Source organism: Motacilla alba, unplaced genomic scaffold, assembly GCF_015832195.1.
Source record: "Motacilla alba alba isolate MOTALB_02 unplaced genomic scaffold, Motacilla_alba_V1.0_pri HiC_scaffold_35, whole genome shotgun sequence".
In the NCBI taxonomy this organism is placed as follows: Eukaryota; Metazoa; Chordata; class Aves; order Passeriformes; family Motacillidae; genus Motacilla; species Motacilla alba.
In genome coordinates, this window is record NW_024037447.1 from 1,565,262 (window position 1) to 1,587,945 (window position 22,684).

The 22,684-nt window shown below is 56.8% G+C and overlaps 2 protein-coding genes across 4 annotated transcripts; one reads left to right on the forward strand and one right to left on the reverse strand.

The window, feature by feature from the left end:
* The first annotated feature begins 2,980 nt into the window (after positions 1-2,980).
* DPF2 (double PHD fingers 2) lies at positions 2,981-13,142 on the forward strand. 2 transcript variants are annotated; one of them, XM_038126562.1, is made up of 12 exons: positions 2,981-3,100; positions 4,612-4,772; positions 5,689-5,796; positions 6,463-6,626; positions 7,404-7,496; positions 7,697-7,775; positions 8,264-8,305; positions 10,203-10,340; positions 10,763-10,891; positions 11,257-11,369; positions 11,893-11,974; positions 12,884-13,142. In XM_038126562.1, exons 1-12 carry the CDS (start codon positions 3,069-3,071, stop codon positions 12,958-12,960), a joined length of 1,218 nt encoding a protein of 405 aa, XP_037982490.1. In that variant the 5' UTR covers positions 2,981-3,068; the 3' UTR covers positions 12,961-13,142. The 2 variants fall into 2 exon arrangements, with proteins under 2 accessions (XP_037982490.1, XP_037982491.1); XM_038126563.1 differs by lacking the exon at positions 8,264-8,305 and having other exon boundaries at positions 12,884-12,966.
* A 2,367-nt stretch (positions 13,143-15,509) lies between these two features.
* On the reverse strand, positions 15,510-21,204 carry SLC22A6 (solute carrier family 22 member 6). 2 transcript variants are annotated; one of them, XM_038126554.1, is made up of 10 exons: positions 20,763-21,203; positions 20,549-20,652; positions 20,023-20,177; positions 19,473-19,641; positions 18,957-19,080; positions 18,439-18,548; positions 17,425-17,639; positions 16,848-16,956; positions 16,153-16,356; positions 15,510-15,695 (listed from the first exon to the last, which is right to left on the reverse strand). In XM_038126554.1, exons 1-10 carry the CDS (start codon positions 21,138-21,140, stop codon positions 15,626-15,628), a joined length of 1,638 nt encoding a protein of 545 aa, XP_037982482.1. In that variant the 5' UTR covers positions 21,141-21,203; the 3' UTR covers positions 15,510-15,625. The 2 variants fall into 2 exon arrangements, 1 of the variants encoding a protein (XP_037982482.1); XR_005255644.1 differs by having other exon boundaries at positions 15,556-15,695; positions 16,153-16,352; positions 20,763-21,204.
* Positions 21,205-22,684: the final 1,480 nt, after the last annotated feature.

Genomic DNA, 22,684 nt, shown 5'->3' on the forward strand with positions numbered 1-22,684 from the left:
GGTGGAGGAGCCCCCGGGACAGGGCGGGACCCGCGGGGCCTCCTTGGCCGGGCTCCCGCCACAAATTCCATCCTTTCGCCGATTCCTGGCAGTTCGAGCCCAGAGCGAGGCCGGGATCCCGCCAGGGCGGAGTCGCGGCCCCTCCTGCCCCCGGTGCTGTTCCTCATTGCCTAACGAGTCTAATTTAGATTATCTGACTAATGACTCATTAGATTCTCGTTAACGAAGCCTTGTCCCGCCTCTTCCTTCCCCTCCCCCTGCGTCGGTAAACCCGAACCGCTTTTGGTGCGAACACCCAGAATTTGGGGATGAACCCATTTTCCAAGGTTTTTGTCCGTAAAAGAAGCAGCAAACTGAGGTTAATTAGGCTCCATCAGGTTGAATTTCTATTTGATCCAACTCTTCCCTGCTCTAAACTCTCTTCTCGCCCCACACTCTCTCCACATTTTATTTCTTTTGGGATTTTTCCTCCCCAAACCAATTCCAGCCATTTCAGAGCCTCGTTTGTGATTAATTAGCCCCAGGGATGTTTGTGATTAATTAACCGCGGGGATTGGGATGGGAGCGTGGCTCTGCGTCCCCTCCTGTCCCACAAGCACACCGCAGCTGCTGCTCAGACAAACAGCCGGCCCAGAGCGGCTCGTTTTGGGCGGGTTTCTGTGGTTTGGGGGCTTTCCAGCACGGGGTGGGTTGGGACAACGTGGATGGACTTTTTTTTTCCTGGATTTCGCCCCAATTTTCCTGGGTTCCACCGTAATCAGTGATTTAAAGATGGAGCTGTTTGAGCCCCACCTCGGCCCAGGAATTGCGAAACCGTCGCTGCTGGAGCCGTTTCGAAATAACCAAAATCAGCCAAAATCCCCTTTTCTTCCCGTTTCGTCCTTTTTCTGCCCCAGTTTTTTCCCTTCCACATCCCAGGGCTGACTTTTGGGGTGTTCCAGCTTTGATCCGGGAGCTCGTCCACTCCTTTCTGTTCTCCCCCAACTCATCCCCCTCTGCTCCAGTCCTGGAAAAACTCCTTTCATTTGCCAAATTTGGAGGGGTTTTTTTAACCATGAAAAGGTGATTTTGCTTTTCTCACTCCCTTCCTCCTTCCTCTCTTCCCTGCTATAAACCCCTGAAATTATCCCCAGAATTATTGTAATTATCCCTGAAATTATCCCAAATTTTATCCCCGAAACTCTTTTTTTCCCCCCAATCTCATCTCCTGCAAGAAACCCAAATTCCTTAATTCATTTTCAATTAACAAATAAATCATTTGGGATCCCTTTCCACAGGACTGGAGCCTCCTTCACTTCTCCCCTAATTAATCACTCCCCGAATTAATGATTTATGCAAACTGCTGTTGCCAAACTTGCTGATTTACTCCCGATTCCAAGAATTTGAGTCATCCGGAGCAGCCGTGACTCAGCGCCCGCTCCCCTCCCTTTCTGGGGAGTTTATTGTGGAATCAATCAAGGATGGAATCGTTAATTGAGCCCAGCAGGGGCACAGGCCTCTCTCCCAACTTCCTCGTTATCCCGGGATTTCCGGGCAGCGGATTAACGCCGCCCACGCCAGCGGTCAGTGCTTGAACCCCCGGCGTGGCCGGAGCCGGGAACCGAGCTGGGGATGAGTGCCAGCAACAGCCGGCCTGGGATTACCAGCAGGAGGAGGAGGAGGAGGAGGAGGAGGAGGAGGAGGAGGAGGAGGGAGGAAGGTTTGACTAGGGGGTGACCTTGGGGGAAAAAGGCAAATTCTCAACAAACAGGGAAAAAAAAACACAGGTGGGATGCGGAATTAAGGAGGAAAAAGAGAGAGGAACTCACCTGGAAGTGAGGAACTCACCTGGAAGTTGACATCAAACCACACTCGCCATGGGGTCTATGGGTGACCTCTGTCCTGGGGGATGAATTTGGGGATATTTAGTTAATTCAGGTTTGATAAAAAGGGAAAAGACCTCAAAAATGAGAATTTTTGGCAGGAATTTTTGAGGATGAAGAGACATAAGGAATCTGGGGGGATTTGGGATCCGAGGGATCCATCCTCACTTATCTCGATTTTCACCCTCTCCTGGCCCTTGTTTATTCATTCCCCCACCCCCAATTTATCCCTCATTTCCCACCCAACCCTCAGCCCCCTTTCTATTTTATCCCCCAAACCTCCTCTGCCCCTTCTCTTCCCCATTTCCCGTTCCATTCTCTCTCTCCTCACCCCTTTCCATGGAAAAGCTGAGGTTGAAAAAGACCTTTGGGATCATCAAATCCAACCTGGTCACCCCTGAACAGCGTCCCCACGTGCCACATCCAGGCTTTTTTTGGGATAATTCCAAGATTGCAATTCTGTATCTCAGGGTGGGGCAACCCTTTCCAGGAATTATCCTCAATTATCCATCGGGAGAAGGGATCTCACCCCCAGCCTCATTCCACGGAATTGGAGGGAGCAATGGGGTCTCTCAATCCTCCTTTTTCCAGGATAAACCCCCTCATCCTCTGCTCTCATTTCCCCCTCGCTTTCTGTCCATTTCTCCCTCACTCTCCCACCTTGTTCTCCCATTCGTTCCCTCATTCTGCCCCCATCTTGTTGCTCATTCTCCCATTGTTTTCACCCTCACTCTGCCCTCTCCATTTTCCCCCTCTTTCTCCTCCTGTATCCCCCACTCTGACTCCCTCCTTCATCCCCATGCCCTCCCTTTCTCCTCGTACCTTCCTCCGCCCTTTTCTCCCGGATTTTCCCCTTTTCCGTGCATTTTTCCCCTCAGATCCTTTTCCCGCCATTTTTCCCCTCAGACTTTGCCCCCCCCCCCACTCCCCCTCTTCCCGCCTTTTTGCCCTGCGCACGCGAGGGGCGCACAGCGCCGCCCAGCGGCCGGGAGGACCCCACGCTCCCTCCCCCCGGCCCTCCCTCTCCTCCCTCTCCCTCCGCCTCCCCTTTCTCCACCCTTCCCTCTCCCCGCTCCTCCTCCTCCTCTTCCCTCCATCCCTCTCCCTCCTCTTCCTCCTCCTCCTCCTCCTCCTCCTCCCTCTCCCCGCCCCTCCCGCCCCTCCCTCCGCGCACGCGCCCCGCGGCGCCCCGGCGGCGGAGCCAAGATGGCGGCGGTGGTTCAGAATGTGGTCAAGCTGTGAGTGCGGGTCTCCCCCCCCCTTCCCCGGTCTCCCCCTGCGGCGCGGGAATGGTGCGGCCCGGCCGGGTGCGGGAAGCGGGGCCCCCCCTTCGGCCCCGCGCGCCGGACGGGACCAAGTGGGCGGGGAGGGGGGAGGGGTGGGAAGCGACACGCGCGCATTGTTCGCGGTGAACTTTGCTGAGGGGGGCGTTAAGGACACCCCAAAATCCCCCCCAGCACCGGGAGGGCGGCAGAGACTTGAGGGGAGGGGAGCCTGGGAGGGTCCGGGGGGGTCCCCCAGGTCTGGCCCTGAGAGGGTCCTGGAGAGGGCAAAGCCGGGGGTTCGTCCCTGTAAAATTCCCTGTTTTGTATCCCTGTGCTTCCTCATGTATCCCTAAACTCCCGTGTGCGAGCGTCCTGTGGAGGCCAAGGACGGGGGAGTCATCCCAACACATTCCTGTGCATCCCTGGAGACTCCCTGGGCATCTTTGAATATCCCTGAATATCCCTAAATATCCCTGAATATCCCTGTACATTCCCTGTTCATTCCTGCACTACTTCCCTGCGCATCCCAGCCAGAGAGTCCTGTGGAGGCCGAGCTGGGGGGGAGCCTTCCCGTACTTCCCTCAAAATCCTCGTATTTCCCTCAAAATCCCTCTGTCTCCCTCGAAATCCCTGCATTTCCCTGTATATTCCTTCACTTCCTTCTAAATCCCTGTACTTCCCTGCGTATCGCTGTATTTCGCTCTAAATCCCTGTATTTCCTATATATCTCCCTATATTCCATGTAAATCCCCGTATTCCCTGTAAATCCCTGTATTTTCCTGTCCATCCCTTTGCTCCATCTCTTCCTGTCCTGCCCGTCTCTTCCCACTCCTGTGAGTGTCCTGGAGAAACCAAGAATGGGAAGCTGGGCACTTTTGTCCCTCAGGGTTTCCAGGTTCATTCCTGATATTCTCCAGGGTTTTATCCCTCAGGGTTTCCAGGTTCATCCCTGGGAATTTCCAGGTTCATCCCTGATATCCTCCAGGATTTTATGCCTGAGTCTCTCCAGTTGTATCCCTGACATTCTCCTGGCATCCCTGAGAGGTTCCCCATTCCCTGTGCCAATCCCTGTGCCAATCCCGGTGCCAATCCCAGTGCCAATCCCTGCCATTCCCAGTGCCAATCCCGGTGCCAATCCCGGTGCCAATCCCGGTGCCATTCCTGATGCCATTCCTGTGCCATTCCCGGTGCCAATCCCTGCCATTCCCTCTGCCATTCCTGGTGCCAATCCCGGTGCCAATCCCTGCCATTCCCGGTGCCGTTCCTGATGCCATTCCTGTGCCATTCCCGGTGCCATTCCCGGTGCCAATCCCTGCCAATCCCGATGCCGTTCCTGGTGCCAATCTCGGTGCCAATCCCTGCCATTCCCGGTGCCATTCCCGGTGCCAATCCCTGCCATTCCCGGTGCCAATCCCTGCCATTCCGGTGCCGTTCCTGATGCCATTCCTGTGCCATTCCCGGTGCCAATCCCGGTGCCGTTGCAGGCTGGGCGAGCAGTACTACCGGGACGCCATGGAGCAGTGCCACAGCTACAACGCGCGGCTCTGCGCCGAGCGCAGCGTGCGCCTGCCCTTCCTGGACTCGCAGACCGGCGTGGCCCAGAGCAACTGCTACATCTGGATGGAGAAACGGCACCGCGGGCCCGGTACGGCGCCGGGAACGGCACCGGGAAAAGGCCGGGAATGGCGGGGGAAGGGTGGGGAAATTGCAGGGAAATGATGAGAAACAGAGGGGAAGTGATGGGAGAATTGCAGCAAACAATGGGGAAACAGCCGGGAAATGATGGGAAACAATGGGGAAGTGATGGGAGACAATGGGGAAAGGATGGGAAACAACGGGGAAATGATGGGAAACCATGGGGAAATGATGGGAAACAATGGGGAAAGGATGGGAAACCATGGGGAAGTGATGGGAAACAACGGGGAAATGATGGGAAACAATGGGGAAATGATGGGAAACCTTGGGGAAATGATGGGAAACAATGGGGAAATGATGGGAAACCATGGGGAAGCGATGGGAAACAATGGGGAAATGATGGGAAACAACGGGGAAGTGATGGGAAACCATGGGGAAATGATGGGAAACAATGGGATGATGGGAAACAACGGGGAAAGGATGGGAAACCATGGGGAAGTGATGGGAAACAACGGGGAAAGGATGGGAAACCATGGGGAAATGATGGGAAACAATGGGGAAATGGTGGAAAACAATGGGGAAATGATGGGAAACAGCAGGGAAACGATGGGGAAGCGATGGGAGAATAATGGGGAAACACCAGGAGAATGAGAGGAAAACACTGGGAAAACACCAAGGAAATGGTAGCAAGCAGAAAACAATGGGGAAATGGTGGGGGAAAAGGGAAAACACTGGGAAAACAGCAGGAAAACGATGGGGAAATGACGGGAAAACAGCAGGGAGGGGAAGGGGGCTGGGGTCACTTTGGGCAGTTCTGTCACATCCTTGGGAGAGTTTGGGGAGTTTCATCACAGCCTGGGATGATTCCCAGGGGTTTTGTCCCTCCCTGGCCGGATTTTGGGGGATTTCCTGGGATTTCTCTGCAGGTTTGGCAGCCGGGCAGCTCTACTCGTACCCGGCGCGGCGCTGGCGCAAGAAACGCCGCGCCCACCCCCCGGAGGACCCCCGGCTCTCCTTCCCTTCCATCAAACCCGGTAATTCCCCCATTCCCTGCTGGCTTCCTGGGAATTCCACCTGGATCCACCAGCATCCCTCACCCACCCTCTTTTTCCTGTGTTTTCACCATTTTCCCCCTTTTTTCTCTGGGATTTTCCCCATTTTTTCCCATCCCCAGACGTTGAGGAGGCGTTGAAGAAGAAAGGGCTGCGCTCCCATTTTTTTCCCATTTTTCCCTGGGTTTTTCCCCATTTCTCTCTGGGTTTTTCCCCATCTTCCTCCATTGTTTTCCCCCATTTTTCCCTGAGTTTTTCCCCATTTTTTCCCATTGTTTTCCCCCACGTTTTCCCTGACTTTTCCCCCGTGTTTTCCCCTGCCAGACGCGGAGCAGGCTCTGAAGAAGGAGGGGCTGCTCTCCCGTTTTTCCCATTGTTTTCCCCCATTTTCCCCCATTGCTTTTCCCCATTTTTTCCCATTGTTTTTCCCATTTTTCCCTGACTCTTCCCGGTGTTTTCCCCTGCCAGACGCGGAGCAGGCTCTGAAGAAGGAGGGGCTGCTCTCCCGTTTTTCTCTGGGTTTTTCTCCATTTCTCTCGGGGGTTTTTTCCCATTGTTCTCCCCCATTTTCCCCCATTGCTTTTCCCCATTTTTTCCCATTGTTTTCCCCATTTTTCCCTGACTCTTCCCGGTGTTTTCCCCTGCCAGACGCGGAGCAGGCTCTGAAGAAGGAGGGGCTGCTGGCGCAGGACGGGAGCAGCCTGGAGGCGCTGCTCAGGACGGATCCCCTGGAGAAGCGCTCGCTGCCCGACCCCCGCATGGACGACGACAGCCTGGGCGAGTTCCCGGTCACCAACAGCCGCGCCCGCAAGGTGCCGGGAATTCGGGACACCGGGAATTCCGGGAGCTCGGGATACCGGGAATTCCGGGAGCTCGGGACGCCAGAAATTCGGGACACCGGGAATTCCAGGAGCTCAGGATACTGGGAATTCAGGATACTGGGAATTCCGAGAGCTCGGGGCACTGGGAATTCCAGGAGCTCGGGGCACTGGGAATTCAGGATACCGGGAATTCCGGGAGCTCAGGACACCGGGAATTCAGGATACCGGGAATTCCGGGAGCTCAGGACACCGGGAATTCAGGATATTGGGAATTCCGGGAGCTCAGGACACTGGGAATTCAGGATACTGGGAATTCCAGACGGGAATTCTGGGAATTCAGGATACCGGGAACTCCAGGATACCAGGAATTCTGGGAATTCGGGGTACCAGGAGCTCCAGCTGGGAATTGGGAATTCAGGATACTGGGGACCAGGGATTCCAGCCGGGAATTCCAGCCAGGAACTGGGAATTCTGGGATGGGGACCAGGAATTCCCCACCTGGAATTGGGAATTCCGTGGCACAAACTGAGATTTTTCACCCCTTTCCCTCTGGGACGGGCCCAGTTGTGGCCCCTCCTGCGTCCCTTCTCGTTTTTCCCATTTTTTTCCCTTTTTTTCCCATAGGAATTTTCCCGGTATTTTTCCCATTTTTTCCCATTTTTCCCCGTTTTTTTTTCCCATTTTTTCCTGTTTTTTCCCATTTTTTCCCGTTTTCCCCCCATTTCTCCCGGTATTTTTCCCTGCTCTAACCCCTCTGTCCATTCCCAGCGGATCCTGGAGCCCGACGATTTCCTGGACGATTTGGACGACGAGGATTACGAGGAGGACACGCCCAAGCGGAGAGGGAAGGGCAAGGCCAAGGTGAGGCGATTCCAGGCAATAATTCCTGGGAAAAAGGCCCTTCCACACAGCCGGGGAAACCGGGACTTGCACCGGGACCCCTCATTTTTCCCGAATTCCCCGGATTTTTGGTCGTCTCCAGGCCGCTCCCGCCGTGGGGCACTGTTGGCTCGCTCCCCATCCCGGCTTTTCCCCAAATCCCGTTTTTTTTCCCTCCGCAGGGAAAAGGCGTCGGGGGCGCTCGGAAGAAGCTGGACGCCGCCATCCTGGAGGACAGGGACAAGCCCTACGCGTGTGACAGTGAGTGCCACCGCGGGCAGACCCCCCCCGGGCAGGGCAGGGCAGGGCCGCCTCTCCCCTTCCTCCCGGATGGAGTTTTCCCGCTGGGAATACCGGGGAGCAGCGGGAGACAAACGCCGGGTTAGAACCAGGATAAAAAGGAGAAGGAACAGCCACGAAGGGCCCTCCCTTTCATCCCGGTGGCTTCCCAGTCCCCGGGACCGTTCCCAGCCCTCCCTTAAGGAGCCGGGAGCCGCGAATTCCACCAAAACCCTGGGAGCGGGGGCTCCGGCCCTTCCGCCCCCGATCCATGGATCCAGGGGAGAACGGGATGGGGAAGGCGAGGGAGGCTTTGCCAGCTCCTTTTTCTCTCTTCTTCCTCCTGTCCTGCCACTTCCTAGCACTAATTCTCCCCCTGGCTCCCTGAGGTTGTGCTTTTCCTGCCCTTTTTTCCCGGTTTTCCGTGTGTGTGTCCGTGTCCTCTCACGACTTCTCTTTCTGTGTTTCAGACAGTTACAAACAAAAGCATTCCTTGAAACCTCCCGACCGAGGTAGTTCCGCTCTCTCTCTGCTCGTTTTTCCTGCTTCTCCTCCTTTTTTTTTCCCCCCTTTTTTTTCCACCCCTAAAAACAAAAAAAAAAACCAAAACAAAACCAAAAAATATTCCCGAATTCCGCTGTGGAGCCCCGGGGTGGGCGGGAGGAGGGGAGGGAGAAGCCAAAGGCCACGGGAGCGACGTCAGCGCCGGCCCCGCTCGGGCCCCCTGACCCTTTTCCAGCAGGGAACGGGGCCGGGAAAACAAAGATTAACCCCCCTGTGGAGCCAGCCATGGGAAAAACACGGAGTTTGCACCCCAATCCCGGAGTTTGCGCCCAAATCCCGGGGTTTGCGCCCCAAATTCTGCAGTTTCCACCCCAAATTCTGGAGTTTGCAACCGAATCCCGGAGTTTCCACCCCAATTCCAGAGTTTCCACCCCAAATCCTGGAGTTTCCACCCCAAATTCCGCAGTTTCCACCCCAATCCCAAATCCCGGGCTGTGCTGCTGCCCCCGAAGCCCCCCCGGATGTTTTCCCGCTCCGAATCCGCGGGGTTTTGCCTCAAAAAAGCCCCAAAAAATGAGGATGGGCCGTGGTGGGGAGGGGAACTCGGGATATTCCCGGGATGTTCCTGAGGCTCCTCTTCCTCGGAGAATTCCAGAGTCGTGCTTGGAGGTTTTGGGGGGAGGAAAGGTGATTTTGGAGCTCCGTGGATCGGGAGGGAAGCGGGAAATTCATGGGAATCCCGTTGGGATTGCTGCTTTTTCCTCGCTGCTGCTCCAGTCCCCCGCAAACCCCACGGATCCCGGTGTGAGTCCCGTGGTTTTTATCCCAAAATTCCAGCCTGGGCTGCAGGAGCCAGCCTCCCTTTGGAAGTGCAGCCCCTGTTTTCCCTGATCCAGCTGCTTCTTCCCTGATTTTTCCACGGTCTTGGGGGGGGGATCCCGAGGTGGAAGCGGATCCAGAAACTTCCGTGGTGTTCTGGAAAAGCTCCAGAATCGGGAAATCTCATCCCGAAGCAGCTCATTCCCAATTTTTGGAAAATTGCAGGGGAAACTTGGGAAACGTTTGCACCGAGCGCTGGAATTCCCCCTCTGGCGCTGCCTTTTTGGGATTTGATCCCAATTCCTCGGGCTCAACCTTCCCACACCAAAACGGGGCTGGAAAGGGATTTTGGGGTGTCCTTGGATAAGGAAAAACCCAAAAAATCCCTGGAAAAGCAGCGCTGGGGGAACGGAGCCCATTCCCTGATCCACGAGGAGCCGGATCGAGGCAGAAATCTCCCAAATTCCTGGGTGGGAAATGGGAAAACCGATGGATTTTGGGGTTCTGGGGAGCTGGGATGGATCCATGGCTGCTGCCAAATCCCTCCTTGGAACCCCAGAATTCCCAAGATTCCCCTTCCCTCGGTTTTTCACCTCAGGATGGGATTTTTTGGGGTGGGAATTTCCTCTCCCCGACACATTCCCGGGGAGGTTTTGCCGTTGGATTGATCCCGAGGAATTCACCTGGAATTCCTTTGGGATCCCAGGGAATGTACCTGGAATTCCTTTAGGATCCCGGGGAATTCACCTGGAATTCCTTTGGGATCTTGGGGAATTTACCTGGAATTCCTAGCGCCTGGAATTCCTTAGGGTTCCCACAGTGTTTTACCTGGAATTCCTTTGGGATCCCGGGGAATTCATATGGAATTCCTCAGGGATCTTGGGGTGTTCACCCTGGAATTCCTTTGGGATCCCAGCTCATCACTGGGAATTCCTCAGCAATTCCTCGGGGTTTCACCCAATTCCAGCCTCTTTGCTCTCCCAGCCCGGCGCTGGGATCGCCCCGGCGGGTTCGGGATTTGGGATTTCCCTCCCCTGCCCGTCCCTCACGGGCAATTCCCGGGGTTTTCCCGGATTTCCCCGGCAGTCTGCGGGAAGCGCTACAAGAACCGCCCGGGGCTCAGCTACCACTACGCGCACTCGCACCTGGCCGAGGAGGAGGGCGACGACAAGGACGACTCGCAGCCGCCCACGCCCGTCTCCCAGCGCTCCGAGGAGCAGAAATGTGAGGGAAAAGCCCAAAATTCCCCCCGGGATTGAGCAGCCGGGGTGTCCGGGGCAGCTCCGGGGGGAATTCTGTGCCTGGTCCCTGATTCCTGTCTCTGTCCCCTGATCCCTGTCCCCTGATCCCTGCCCCTGATCCCTGATCCTTGTCCCTGTCCCCTGATCTCTGTCCCTGATCTCTGATCCCCGATCCCTGATCCCTGCCCCTGTCCCGGATCCCTGATCCCTGTCCCTGATCCCTGTCCCCCGATCCCTGATCCCTGTCCCCTGATCCCTGCCCCTGTCCCCTGATCCCTGTCCCTGATCCCTGTCCCCCGATCCCTGATCCCTGTCCCTGATCTCTGATCCCTGATCCCTGTCCCCTGTCCCCTGATCCCTGTCCCTTGATCCCTGTCCCCTGATCCCTGTCCCTGTCCCCTCCAGCCAAGAAGGGTCCTGACGGGTTGGCCCTTCCCAACAATTACTGCGACTTCTGCCTGGGGGACTCCAAGATCAACAAGAAGACGGGACAGCCCGAGGAGCTCGTGTCCTGCTCCGACTGCGGCCGCTCCGGTCAGCGCCGGGGCCGGGGCCGCACTTGGGATCGGGGATCCCAGGGTTTCCCTCTGGGATGGGGCTGGGGGCACACTTGGGATCGGGGATCCCAGGGTTTCCCTCTGGATTGGGGCTGGAGAGGACATTTGGGATCTGGGATCCAAGGATTTCCTTCTGGATTGGGGCTGGGGGGACATTTGGGATTGGGGATCCAAGAATTTCCCTCTCTTGGACTGGGGAGGGACTGGAGGAGGATCTTTGGGATCCTGGATCCAAGGGTTTCCCTCTCCTGGGGGAGCTTGGATTGGGCTGGAGAGGGTTGGGACCTGGGGCGTGGTTGGGCCGGGTCCCTGCCATGTCCCCGGTGTCCCCGGTGTCCCCAGGCCACCCGTCGTGCCTGCAGTTCACGCCGGTGATGATGGCGGCGGTGAAGACGTACCGCTGGCAGTGCATCGAGTGCAAGTGCTGCAACATCTGCGGCACCTCCGAGAACGACGTGAGCGCCCCGAAACACCTGCGGGGGCCCAAAGCACCTTGGAGTGCCCCAAAAACCACCTGGGGGGGCCAAAACCACCTGGGGGTGCCCAAAAAATCACCTGGCGGTGCCCAAAGCACCTGGGAATGGCCCAAAGTCACCTGGGAGTGCCCAAAAAATCACCTGGGAGTGCCAAAAACCACCTGGGAATGGCCGAAAGTCACCTGGGAGTGCCCTGAAATTCCCACTGGAGGCTCTTTTGTGGGGGAGATCCTTGGGGTGTAGGAGTCCATGTGACCCAGGAAAGGCTTTTTGGGGAAAAAACTGGATTTTGATAATCTGCAGGAGCCCAGAGCCGTTCTGGGAGAAGCCCTGGGCTTTTAATCGATCCAAGAATCTTCCTGCAGGGAACTTCTGCCTTTCCAGAACCTGGATACGGGGGAGGACGGTGGTGGTGGGGGGGGATCCTTTAGGGGGCTGTGGGAGAGGATTTTTTGGGGGGAAAAGAGGGAATTTTGGGTTGATGGGGATGTCCCCGGGGCAGGACCAGCTGCTGTTCTGTGACGACTGCGACCGCGGGTACCACATGTACTGCCTGACCCCGCCCATGTCCGAGCCCCCCGAGGGTGAGTCCTGATCCCCTGGGGCTGCTGAGCCCTGGGATCGGCCCCAAAACCCCCTCGGGATTGCTGATTCCCTGGGATCTGCCCCAAAACCCCCCCTGGAACTCCTGATCCCCTGGGATCTGCCCCAAACCCCCCCCGGCATTCCTGATCCCCTGGGATCTGCCCCAAAACCTCCCCTGGGATCTGCCCCAAAACCCCCCCTGGCATTCCTGATCCCCTGGGATCTGCCCCAAAACCTCCCCTGGAACTCCTGATCCCCTGGGATCTGCCCCAAACCCCCCCCGGCATTCCTGATCCCCTGGGATCTGCCCCAAAACCTCCCCTGGGATCTGCCCCAAAACCTCCCCTGGGATCTGCCCCAAAACCTTCCCGGGATTCCTGATCCCCTGGGATCTGCCCCAAAACCTCCTCTCCTCTGGGATTCCTGATCCCCAAATCCTCGCCTGGGATTCCCCATCCCTCCTGGTTCTTCCTGGGTTTCCTTCTGGATGTGGGGAGGGCTTTTATTGTCCCAAATCCTTCTCTTCCTCTTCCTCCTCCTCTTCCTCCTTTTCCTCCTCTTTTTCCTGCTCCTCTTCCTCTTCCTTCATTCTCCTTCTCCTCCTCCTCTCTTTCTTCTCCCTCCTCCTCCTCTTTGTTCTCTTCCTCTCCATCCTCTCCCTCCCTTCCTTTTCTCTTCCTCCTCCTCTTCCTCCCTCCGCTTTCTTCTTCCTTCTCTTCCTCCTCCTCCTCCTCTCCCTCTCTTCCCTCCCTCCTCGTCCTCTCTCTTCTTCCCCTCCGCGTCCCTCCCCTCCCTCATTAACCCCGCTGATTAACTGCCTAATTAACCGCCTCGTTAATTGGCTCATGGCTGAGCGCCCCGCGGGGAGGACGAGGGGCTGAGGCCGAAGGCTGATCCCGTTCTTGCAGGGAGCTGGAGCTGCCACCTCTGCCTGGACCTGCTCAAGGAGAAGGCGTCGATTTACCAGAACCAGAACAGCTCCTGATCCTGCTCTTCCTCATCCTCATCCCCATCCCCGTCCCTCCTCATCCTCACCCCCTCGGCTTTGGGGCCTTTGATTTCCCCTTTTTTTTTTGGGTCCTTTTCCCTTTTCCCCCCTTTTTTTTTCCTCTTTTTTGGGTTCCTTTTTATTTTCTTTCCATTTTTTATTTTCTTTATTTTTTTTCAATCCTCTCATTCCCTTTTTTCCCTTCTATTTCCCTTTTTCCCTTATTTTTTCCACTTTTTTCCACCTTTTTTTTAAACTCTTCCTTTCCCTTCATTCCACCTCTTTTTTTTTCCTCCCTTTTCCCAATTTTGGCTCTTTTTTTTTTTCCCCTCCTGACATTTTTTGGGGTGACCCCCCCAGGGTGACATTTTTGGGGTGACTTTCATCCCTTCCTCCCCCATTCCCGGGATTTCACCCCAAAACTCACCCCCTTCCAAACTTTTCCCTTTTCCCCCTTTTTTTTTTTGGGAATTCCGGGGCGATTTTGGGGCTTTTTTTCCCCGTTTTTGGAGGGATTTTTCCCCACTTTTGATTTTTATTCCGTTTTCCCCCCATTTTTATCCCCTCCCCCAGGATGCTCCCGGCCCCTCCCCCACCCCCACGAGGCCTTACCCCTCCCCCACCCCAAAACGGGGCAGAATCCCTGGATTTGGGGGTTCCCCCCCGCACCGCTCCCCCGCTGGCACAAAATGGGGCAAAACCCCCCAAATTTGGGGTTTTCCCCTTGCTCCCCTCCCCCACCCAGGGCCGGTTTGGGGTTCGGGGGTGGGGGAGGGGTTGAGGTTGGATTTTTTGGGGGGGGGAAAAAAAGCCCCTTTTGGCCCCAAAACGCCGCTGGGGGGCAGGGGAGGGGTTTGGGGCTGTGGGAACTGCCCCCCCAAAATTCCCCAAATCCCCCCAAATCCCAAATTTCCCCCTCCCCGGGTCCCGTGACTGAATGTGCCTGTTTTTCTAAAAAAAAAACAAAACAAAAAAACACAAAAATAAATGGACTTTAAAGCACCTACCTCCGACTTCCCCTCCCCCCTGCACCCCCAGATCCTCCCCGGACCCCCCCGAGAGGAGCCCCCGGGATGGGCCCCAAAAACGGCCCAAATAACCCAAAAATGGGCAAAATAATAAAAAAAAAATGACCAAAAAAAATGCACCAAATGAAGTGATCCCAAAATTACTGAAACAGCCCAAAGTTCGACCAAAACAGCCCCAAAATGACCAAAGTAGCCCCAAATGTACTGAAATTATGTTGAAATGACCCCAAAATGACCCCAAAATGACTGAAGTTATCCCAAATTGTACAAATAACCAAAAAAAGAGACCAAAATAGCCCTAAAAGCACTAAAATGCACCCAAAATAACTCCCAAGTGACTCCAACTTGACCAAAACGACCCCGAAATGACCCCAGAAAGCTCTAAAATCACCAGATAACCCCAAAGTGATAAAAGCTTCCCCCAGAATTATTTTTTAAAATCCAAAATATCCCAAAATAAAACTGGAAATGGACCGAAATAACCCCAAAAAATCATAGAAATTACCCCAAAAGCGGCCAAAATAGCCCCAAAAATTACTGAGAAATGACCCTAAAGTGCTCAAAATGGACCCAAATCCCTGAAATCCCCCCCAAAATTCTGGATCCGAGGCCTCATCCCGGTGGTTTCTCTCCTCCCCGTCCCGAGCACGATTTTGGGGGGAATCGACGGCGTTTTGGTTCAAAATGGGATTTTTTTTCCCCCCGTTTTCGTGCCCTGCGGGGGGTGGGGGCGTGGAAATGTCCCAAAACCGGGGGGATTCACCCCAAAGTCCCCTCGGCGAAGCTTCACGGTTGTGTCTTATCCGGGAACGAGCGAAGCGACACCAAAACGGCTCAGAAACGGCTCATTTTTGGTAATAAAAACGGCAAAAAACGGAGCGAGTCGGGGTTTTCTGGGCAAAGTGGGAGGGGTTGGGGCTAAAACTGAGTTTGGGGGAAATCTGGGGGGGACAAGGTGGGGTTTGGGGCAAAAATTGGAGATCTTGGGGCAAAAATGAGGGGGTTTGGAGCAAAAATGGGGATTTGAGGGGGCAGCGTGGGTTTGGGGCAAAAATGGAGGATTTTGGGGCAAAAACGGAGGATTTTGGGGCAAAAACTGAGGATTTTGGGGCTGATGGATGCCTGGATTTGGGGTGAAAAAGCCCCGTTTGGGGGCTGGCATTGAGGTGCTGCTGCCTGGTTTTTGGGGTGAAAAATCCCGGTTTTGGGATCGGGATGTGGCTTCCGCAGGGGCCCGTGCTGAGGTCGTGCCTCCCTTTTTTTGGGGTCCGATCTGCCCCGTTTGGGGTTTTTCCCTGCCTGGAAATGCGAATTAATCCCGTTCCCAGGTTTCTTCTGCAGCCAAATCGCCGGAATTGGGGCAAAGGCCAACGAGCTCCGGGAATTCCAATTAATCCTCGTTAACGAGCTCCGGGGGGGATCCCCTGATGTCTGAGCCCCCTTTGGGGGGTGGGGACGCCCCCAAATCCTTCCTCCCCCCCTCCCCCCCCCCGGAACGGCAGCGGGCGGAGCCGGATCCCAAAATTCCCACGAGATTTTATTGGGATTGAATAAATAACCCGGGGGGGAGGGGCTGGGGGACTCCAGGGGGGTCCTGGCCCCAAAATCCCCCCGGGGGTCCCAAATCCCCCCCCTCAGGCGCCGTCCTTGCTCTTGGTGCTGCTCAGAGGGACGGCGACGTCGTCGTCCTCGAGGTGACCCGCCCTGGAGGGACCCCGAAAGCTCCCAGTCGCTCCCCAAAGTCCCCGAAATTTTCGTCCTTCCCAATCCCAGAAGCTTCAACCCTCCCCAAAGCCTTCAACGTTCTCCCCAAAGTGTTCAGGTCTTCCCAAAGCTCTCGACCCTTCCCGAACCCAGGACTTCCAACCCAGCCCCCAAACCTTCATCCCAACCCCAAAACTTTCATCCCGACCCCAAACCTCCATCCCAACCCCAAAACCTCCAATCCAACCCCAAAACCTCCAATCAAACCCCAAACCTTCATCCCAACCCCAAAACCTCCAATCCAACCCCAAATCTTCATCCCCACCCCAAACCTTCTCCATCCCTTTTCGACCCCAAAGCTCCCGCGTTCCTCCGAGAGCCAATCCCACCCCAAAACAGGGACGTTCTCCCCAGGGAAGGGTCGGGGGGTCTCGGGGGGGTTTTGGGGTGTCCTCACCTCCTCTCCACGTCCTTGACGGTCTCGGGCAGGGGCGCGTTGCGGGTCTCGGGCAGGAAGCAGGTGGCGATGGCCGAGACGATGGGCGCGGCCCCGTAGATGACGAGGGGCAGCACCGGGGTCACGTCGGCCAGCATGCGCACCAGGGGGGCCACCATGCTCCCCACGCGCGCCATGGTGCCCCCCAGGCCCATCCCTGTCTGCCTGTGCCGGGAGAGCCACGCGGTGGGAGGGACAGACGGACACCGGGACGGACGCAGGGGTGGACACAGGGATGGATGATGGATGGATGGGGGGATGGATGGATGGATGGATGATGGATGGACAGACAGACAGATGGATGGATGATGGATGGATGGATGGATGGATGGATGGATGGGTGATGGATGGATGGATGGATGGTGGGATGGATGGATGGACAGACGGACGGATGGATGGACAGACGGACGGATGGATGGATGATGGATGGATGGATGGATGGATGGATGGATGGATGGATGGATGGATGGTGATGGATGGATGGTGATGGATGGGTGCTTGGAGCGGTCAGTGCTTGGGGTGATGGGTGGTTGGGTTATCGAGTGGTTGGGTTGATGTCTTGGTTGGGTTCACGGAGGCTCGGGCCGGTGGAAGGTGGGGTTGGCCCGTGGACGGTGACGGGAAGGGTGGGGGCGGGGCGGGGTGACCCCACCCACCTGATGACGGTGGGGAAGAGCTCTCCGGAGAAGATGTAGGCGCAGTTGAAGGAGGCGGCCAAGGCGCCCTTCCCGACCACGGCGAAGGCCATGCGCAGCGTCTGCAGCTCTGGGGGCCGGCCGGACATGTCACCCCCGGCTCCTCAGTGTCCACCCACCCGTCATCCTTCACCCCTACGGTGGCCCTGCACCCCCCGATGACCCTTCCCCCCTCCAGTGACCACTCTTCAATGACCCTTCATCCCACAGATGGTCCTTCATCATCCCTTCATCCCGTTGTCCTCCAACCCATTCTTCTCCAACCCACTGTTCTCCATTCTCCTCCATCCTCCATCCCTCCGTCCTGCGTTCCTCCATCCCATTGTCATCCCTCCTCCATCCCATTCCTCTCCATCCCATTCTCCATCCCTCCGTCCTGCGTTCCTCCATCCCATTGTCATCCCTCCTCATCCCACTCTTATCCATCTCATTTTTCTCCATCCCATTTTTCTCCATCCCATTTTTCTCCATCCCATTCCCCTCCATCCCTCCCCCCGTGTCCCTCCCCGTGTCCCTCCCTCCCGGTGGCCGCTCCCACCGCCGGGCACGAAGATGTTGGCCAGGATGCAGAGGCCGGCGAGCGCCAGGGAGCCGCCCTGGGCCAGGCGCCGGCCGAGGCAGGAGATGACCAGCACGGACAGGAGCTTGGCCGGGATGTCCACGGCGCCGAACACCAGCTGGCTCAGGTACACGTTGAAGCCGAAGCCCTGCAGGTCCATGGCCAGCCCGTAGTAGGCGAAGCTGGTGGAGAACCTGCACCAAAATCCGACCAATCAGCACCAAAACCACCCAAAACCGAGCGGCCGGGGCTCCAAAAGATGGAGATTGTCCCAAAAGATGGAGGTTGTCCCAAAATATGGAGATTGTCCCAAGAGATGGAGGTTGTCCCAGAAGATGGAGATTGTCCCAAAAGATGGAGGTTATCCAAGAAGATGGAGATTGTCCCAAAAGATGGAGGTTATCCAAGAAGATGGAGGTTGTCCCGAAAGATGGAGATTGTCCCGAAAGATGGAGGTTGTCCCAAAAGATGGAGATTGTCCCAAAAGATGGAGGTTATCCAAGAAGATGGAGATTGTCCCAGAAGATGGAGGTTTGCCCTAAAGTGGGGCTTGGTCCCCAGAGATGATTTTTTTGCCCCAAAAGTTGTAGGCTTGACCCAAAAAGTGTGGGTTTTTTCCCGAAACTGTGAGGAAATTTACCCCAAAAGGTGTTCTTCCCCAAGAAAAAAGTGGGTCGTGTCCCCCAAAGGTGTTTCTCACCCGAAAGATGAGGTTGTTTTCTCAATAAAGGTGGGGATTTTTTTCCCCCTAGGTGTTTTTTTCCCAAAAAATTTGATTTTTTCCCAACAAGTGAAGGAGCTTCCCCAAAAAACTGAGGTTTGCCCCCACAGGTGGAGGGATTTTTTCCCTCAAAAACTTTCTTAGTACCCAAAATCAGGGACTTTTGCCCAAAAATTCATGAGTTATTTCCCCAAAATGTGGTTTTTTTTCCCCAAAAATAGGGTGTTTAAAAAAAAAAATAATAAAGGGGGGTGTTTTTTGCCGGGACGCACCAGACGAAGGAGACCCCGCACGACACCGTCCTCATGCCGGGGGTCCGGACGAGCGCGGCCACGGCCCCGCCCGGCAGCGGCGGCTCCCGGCGCACCAGAGCCCGCAGCGCCTGCGGAGGGAGATCCCCGGGATCTGCGGGATCCGCCCCGGGAGGGGCCCCAGGGGGCTGGGGAGGGGGATCCGGGGGGCTTGGGGGGTGCCAGGGGGGATCAAAGGAGTCTAAGGGGGGATTGGAGGGGGCGAGGATGATTCCAGAGGGTCTGGGGGGATCCAGGTGATCTGGAGGGGATCCAAGGAGTTTGGGGGGGGGATTGGAGGGATTGAGGGGAATCCGAGGGGTCTGGGGAGGGGTTGGGGTCCATGAGAGAGGGAATGGGGGGATGGATGGGAGAACAGGGGAGGATTTGGGGGATCTCCCAAGATGGGGGCAGGTCAGGGATAGAGGGGAAGGTGCCGGCAGACTGGGGGGGATTTGGGGGTTCAGAGGGATCTGGGCGGCCCCCAGACCCATCCCCACCTCCTCGCTGAGCTTGTCCCCCTCCTCCTTCCTGCCGTTGATCCGCGCGACCTTGCGGAGCCCCCGCAGGGCCAGGTCGGCTCTGCCCGAGGTCACCTGCCAGCGCGCCGACTCCACGTACAGCCTGGGGGGGACGAGGTGGCACCGGGGGGTCCCGAACCCCCCCGGCCCCCCACAACCCCCAAAGGATCCCAGATTCGGGGGGCCAGGGCGATCCAGCTCTTTGGAGGGTTCCCAGCACCTCCCACCCTCCCCAAGGACCTCAGAGGGGGGAACTGGGGGTCCCTGCACCCCAAAGACCCCAGACTGGGGGTGGTGGGGGAAGTTCTGGGGTCTGGGGGTCCCTGCACCCCTCTCCACCCTGAAGGACCCCGGACAGAGGGCTCAGGGGAAGGTCAGTGTCAACCCCAGCATTTGAGGGGGGGTCTTTCCCGTTTAAAGACCCCGGACTCCAAAAATCCCTTTTTTCCCCCCAAAATCAGGACGGGGTGGGTGGGCAGCAGGGGGGTCCCGTACCAGGAGTAGAAGAAGAAGACGAAGAAGGGCAGGGACACGGTGAGCTGGAGCTGCCGCCAGCGCGGGAGCCCAAAGGCCGCGGCCGCCAGCACGAACTGGCCCAGGGTGTAGCAGTAGCCATTGATGGTCCCCACCACGGCCCGCGCCTCCGTCGGGATCCACTCCATGCCTGCGGCACGGCCGCGGGGTCAGCGGCTGGCCTGGGGGGCCCCGGGTGGGCTCGGGGGTTGGGTTCCTCACGTGGGTCAGTGGGGTGGGGTCAGTGGGGTGGGGTTGGGTCAACGGGGGTTGGGTTGGGTCAACGGGGGTTGGGTCAATGGGGGTTGGGTTGGGTCAGTTGAGGTGGGGTTGGGTCAATGGGGCTTGGGTTGGGTCAACGGGGGTTGGGTTGGGTCAATGAGGTGGGGTTGGGACCCTCCCATGGGTCACTGGGTTTTGGGGTGGATATGTGGGTCCCTCCCTGGGTTTGGGGGGTCCCTCCTGGGCTGGGGGGTCCCGCCCCTCCCCGGGGGTCCCCTCCCAGCCGGGGGTCCCCGGGGCGGCGGCTCACAGAGGGAGGCGGAGTTGAGCGACACGCCGGCCATGGCCAGCCCGGTCAGGAAGCGGCACACGCAGTAGACCAGGAGGGAGGGGGCGGCGGCCGTGCCCACCCCCGTCGCCCCCAGCTGCAGGTAACACCAGGTGAGCAGCGCCCGGCGCCCGAACCTGCGGGGACACGGCACTGGGAGCCCTGGGAGCACTGGGGTGGGGGACATGGGGAACTGGACGTACTGGGATGGGAGAATGTTGGATTCTGAAGATACTGGGTTGGGGACATGGGTGCTGGGAAGGGGGACATGGTGTGCTGGGGTCGCTGGGACAGGGCCGTGGGCACTGGGATGGGCGCACAAGGCACTGGGAACACTGGGAGTGACGTGGGGACAGAGGGGGACAGCCCGTGCTGGGACAGCCCCACCCTGGGGACACCGGGACAGCGGGGGCCAGAGGGACCAGAGGACACGCCACTCCTCTCCCCCTTCCCAGTTCCTCCCAGTTCCTCCCAGTTGCTCCCAGTCCAGCGCCGGGGCAGCACGCACTTGTCGGAGAGGATCCCGAAGAGGCTGGAGCCCAGCAGGATCCCGGCCATGTAGATGGACTGGGCCACCTGCCTCAGCTTCTTGGAGTCACACACCAGGTCCCACTGCCAGCGGGAGGGGACACGGGGTCACCACGGGGACACCATGGGGGTGACCGCGGTGACACCAGGCTCCCCCCGCCCTGGGGGCCCCCATGGTGTCACCTGTCCCTCACCTCGGTGACGATGGTGTCGGTGAAGATGCCCTCCAGGTACGTCCAGCCGTCGTGGCACGGCTCGGTGGCCGCCTCGGTGGCCGTGCTGTTGGCCGAGCCGTTGACGTCCAAGAGGTGCCACTGGGGCTCCACGTAGCGGCGACAGCTCTGGGGCCGGCGGTGGCCGTCCCAGGGGATGGACACGACCAGGGGGACGTCGGCCGCGGTGGCGTTGGCCGCGGGCCGGGGCCGGCAGTGGTGCTCGGGGATGCCGGCGGTGAAGTTCTGCAGGAGGTTGTGGCTGGCCAGCATGAGCAGCGGGACGGCCAGCGCGGCCACGTAGGTCACCTGGAAGCGGCCCATGCCGCCCAGGCGGGTCAGCAGCTCCACGAAGGACATGGCCGGAGCGGGACGGAGCTGGACAGGGCCCAGGTCAGCTGCGGGTGGGAAGAGGAGGAAACGGTGAGGGATGGAGCGAGGCAGGGGATGGCCTAAGGGTGGGCAGGGGATGGCCTAAGGGTGGTCAGGGGATGGCCAAAGGGTGGTCAAGGGGTGGAGGGAGGAGGACGAGGGTTGGCCCCAGGCGTGGAGGAAGGGCCGAGGGTAGATGGAGGACAGTGGACGGTCCCCAGCTCGGTCGTGGGACAGGCTGAGAATGGCATGAGGACCCTCTATTGATCACCTGTTGATTGCTCAATCAATAAATCAATCAATTTATTGGTCTATCAGATGGATCAACTGATGTGTTGATGGTTTGATTCGTCCCTCGATCAATGGATTTCTCTGTCAGTCTGATCAATCTGCTGACCAGTCTATCAATCTATCGATCTCTATTGATCTATTGATAGATCAGTCTATCAATCTTTCTGATCAATCAATATACCGATCCATTATCTATTAATCAATCCATGTATCACCATCGCTCTCATTCTATTGATCAATCAATCAATCAATCACTGATCAAATCTTGCTCTCAGCTCCCCCCATCCCTTCCCAATTAATCAATCTATTAATCAATCAATCCATCAATCAATCAATCCTCTCTCCCCCATCCCACCAAACCCTCAGATCCCTCAGGATCAATCGATCCCCACCTGCTCTCCTCCTCTTCCTCCTCCTCCTCCTCCTCCCTCGGCCGCTCCCAGGCTCCGGCTCGGACTCTCGGGACTGTCCGGGCTCTCCGGCCGTCCCTCTGTCCGGCCGTCCCTCTGTCCCTCCGGCCGCCCCTCCCTCGGCCCCGCCCCCCCCAGCCCCTCCTTCACCCCTCGGTCAATCGATCAATCCACGGATCAATGGATTTCTCGGCTCTCTCTGCCCCTTTATTGATTCTTAGCCCACCAACAAATCGATTTTCTGCTGATAATCAACCTATTGATCATCTATCGGTCCCCCTGCCAATCAATCCAGCGAGTTCTTCCTCTGTTGATGAATTATTGATCTCTAGACTCCCCTTATCTACAACAGGTTGATCATAATTAGTCCATGATCTCTTTATGTATTAGTTTATTGATCCATATGTTTCTGTTATTGATCTATTGACCTATTGATTGATCTGTTAATCTATTGATGGCTTGATCAATCAATCTATTGATCTAGGGGGATCTCTACTGATCCATCTGTTAGTCTGTGTATCTCTAGTACCAATGAATTGATCTCTAACCTATTAATTGATCATCCAATTGGTCTCTATTTTTCTATTGACGAATCTCTTGAACCATAATCGACCAATCAGAATAATGATCTCCTTCTCCATCAATCCTTCTAATGGTTATTGGTTTATAATCTATTGATCAATGGATCAACCTCAACCTCTGTATTGATCAGTCTCTTGGCCTGTAATCTTCCCATTGATTGATTTATTGACCTTTAATTGCTCTCTTGATTGATTTGTTGACCTTTATTCCCTCTATTTGTTGATTTATTTATTTCGATCTCTCTATTGA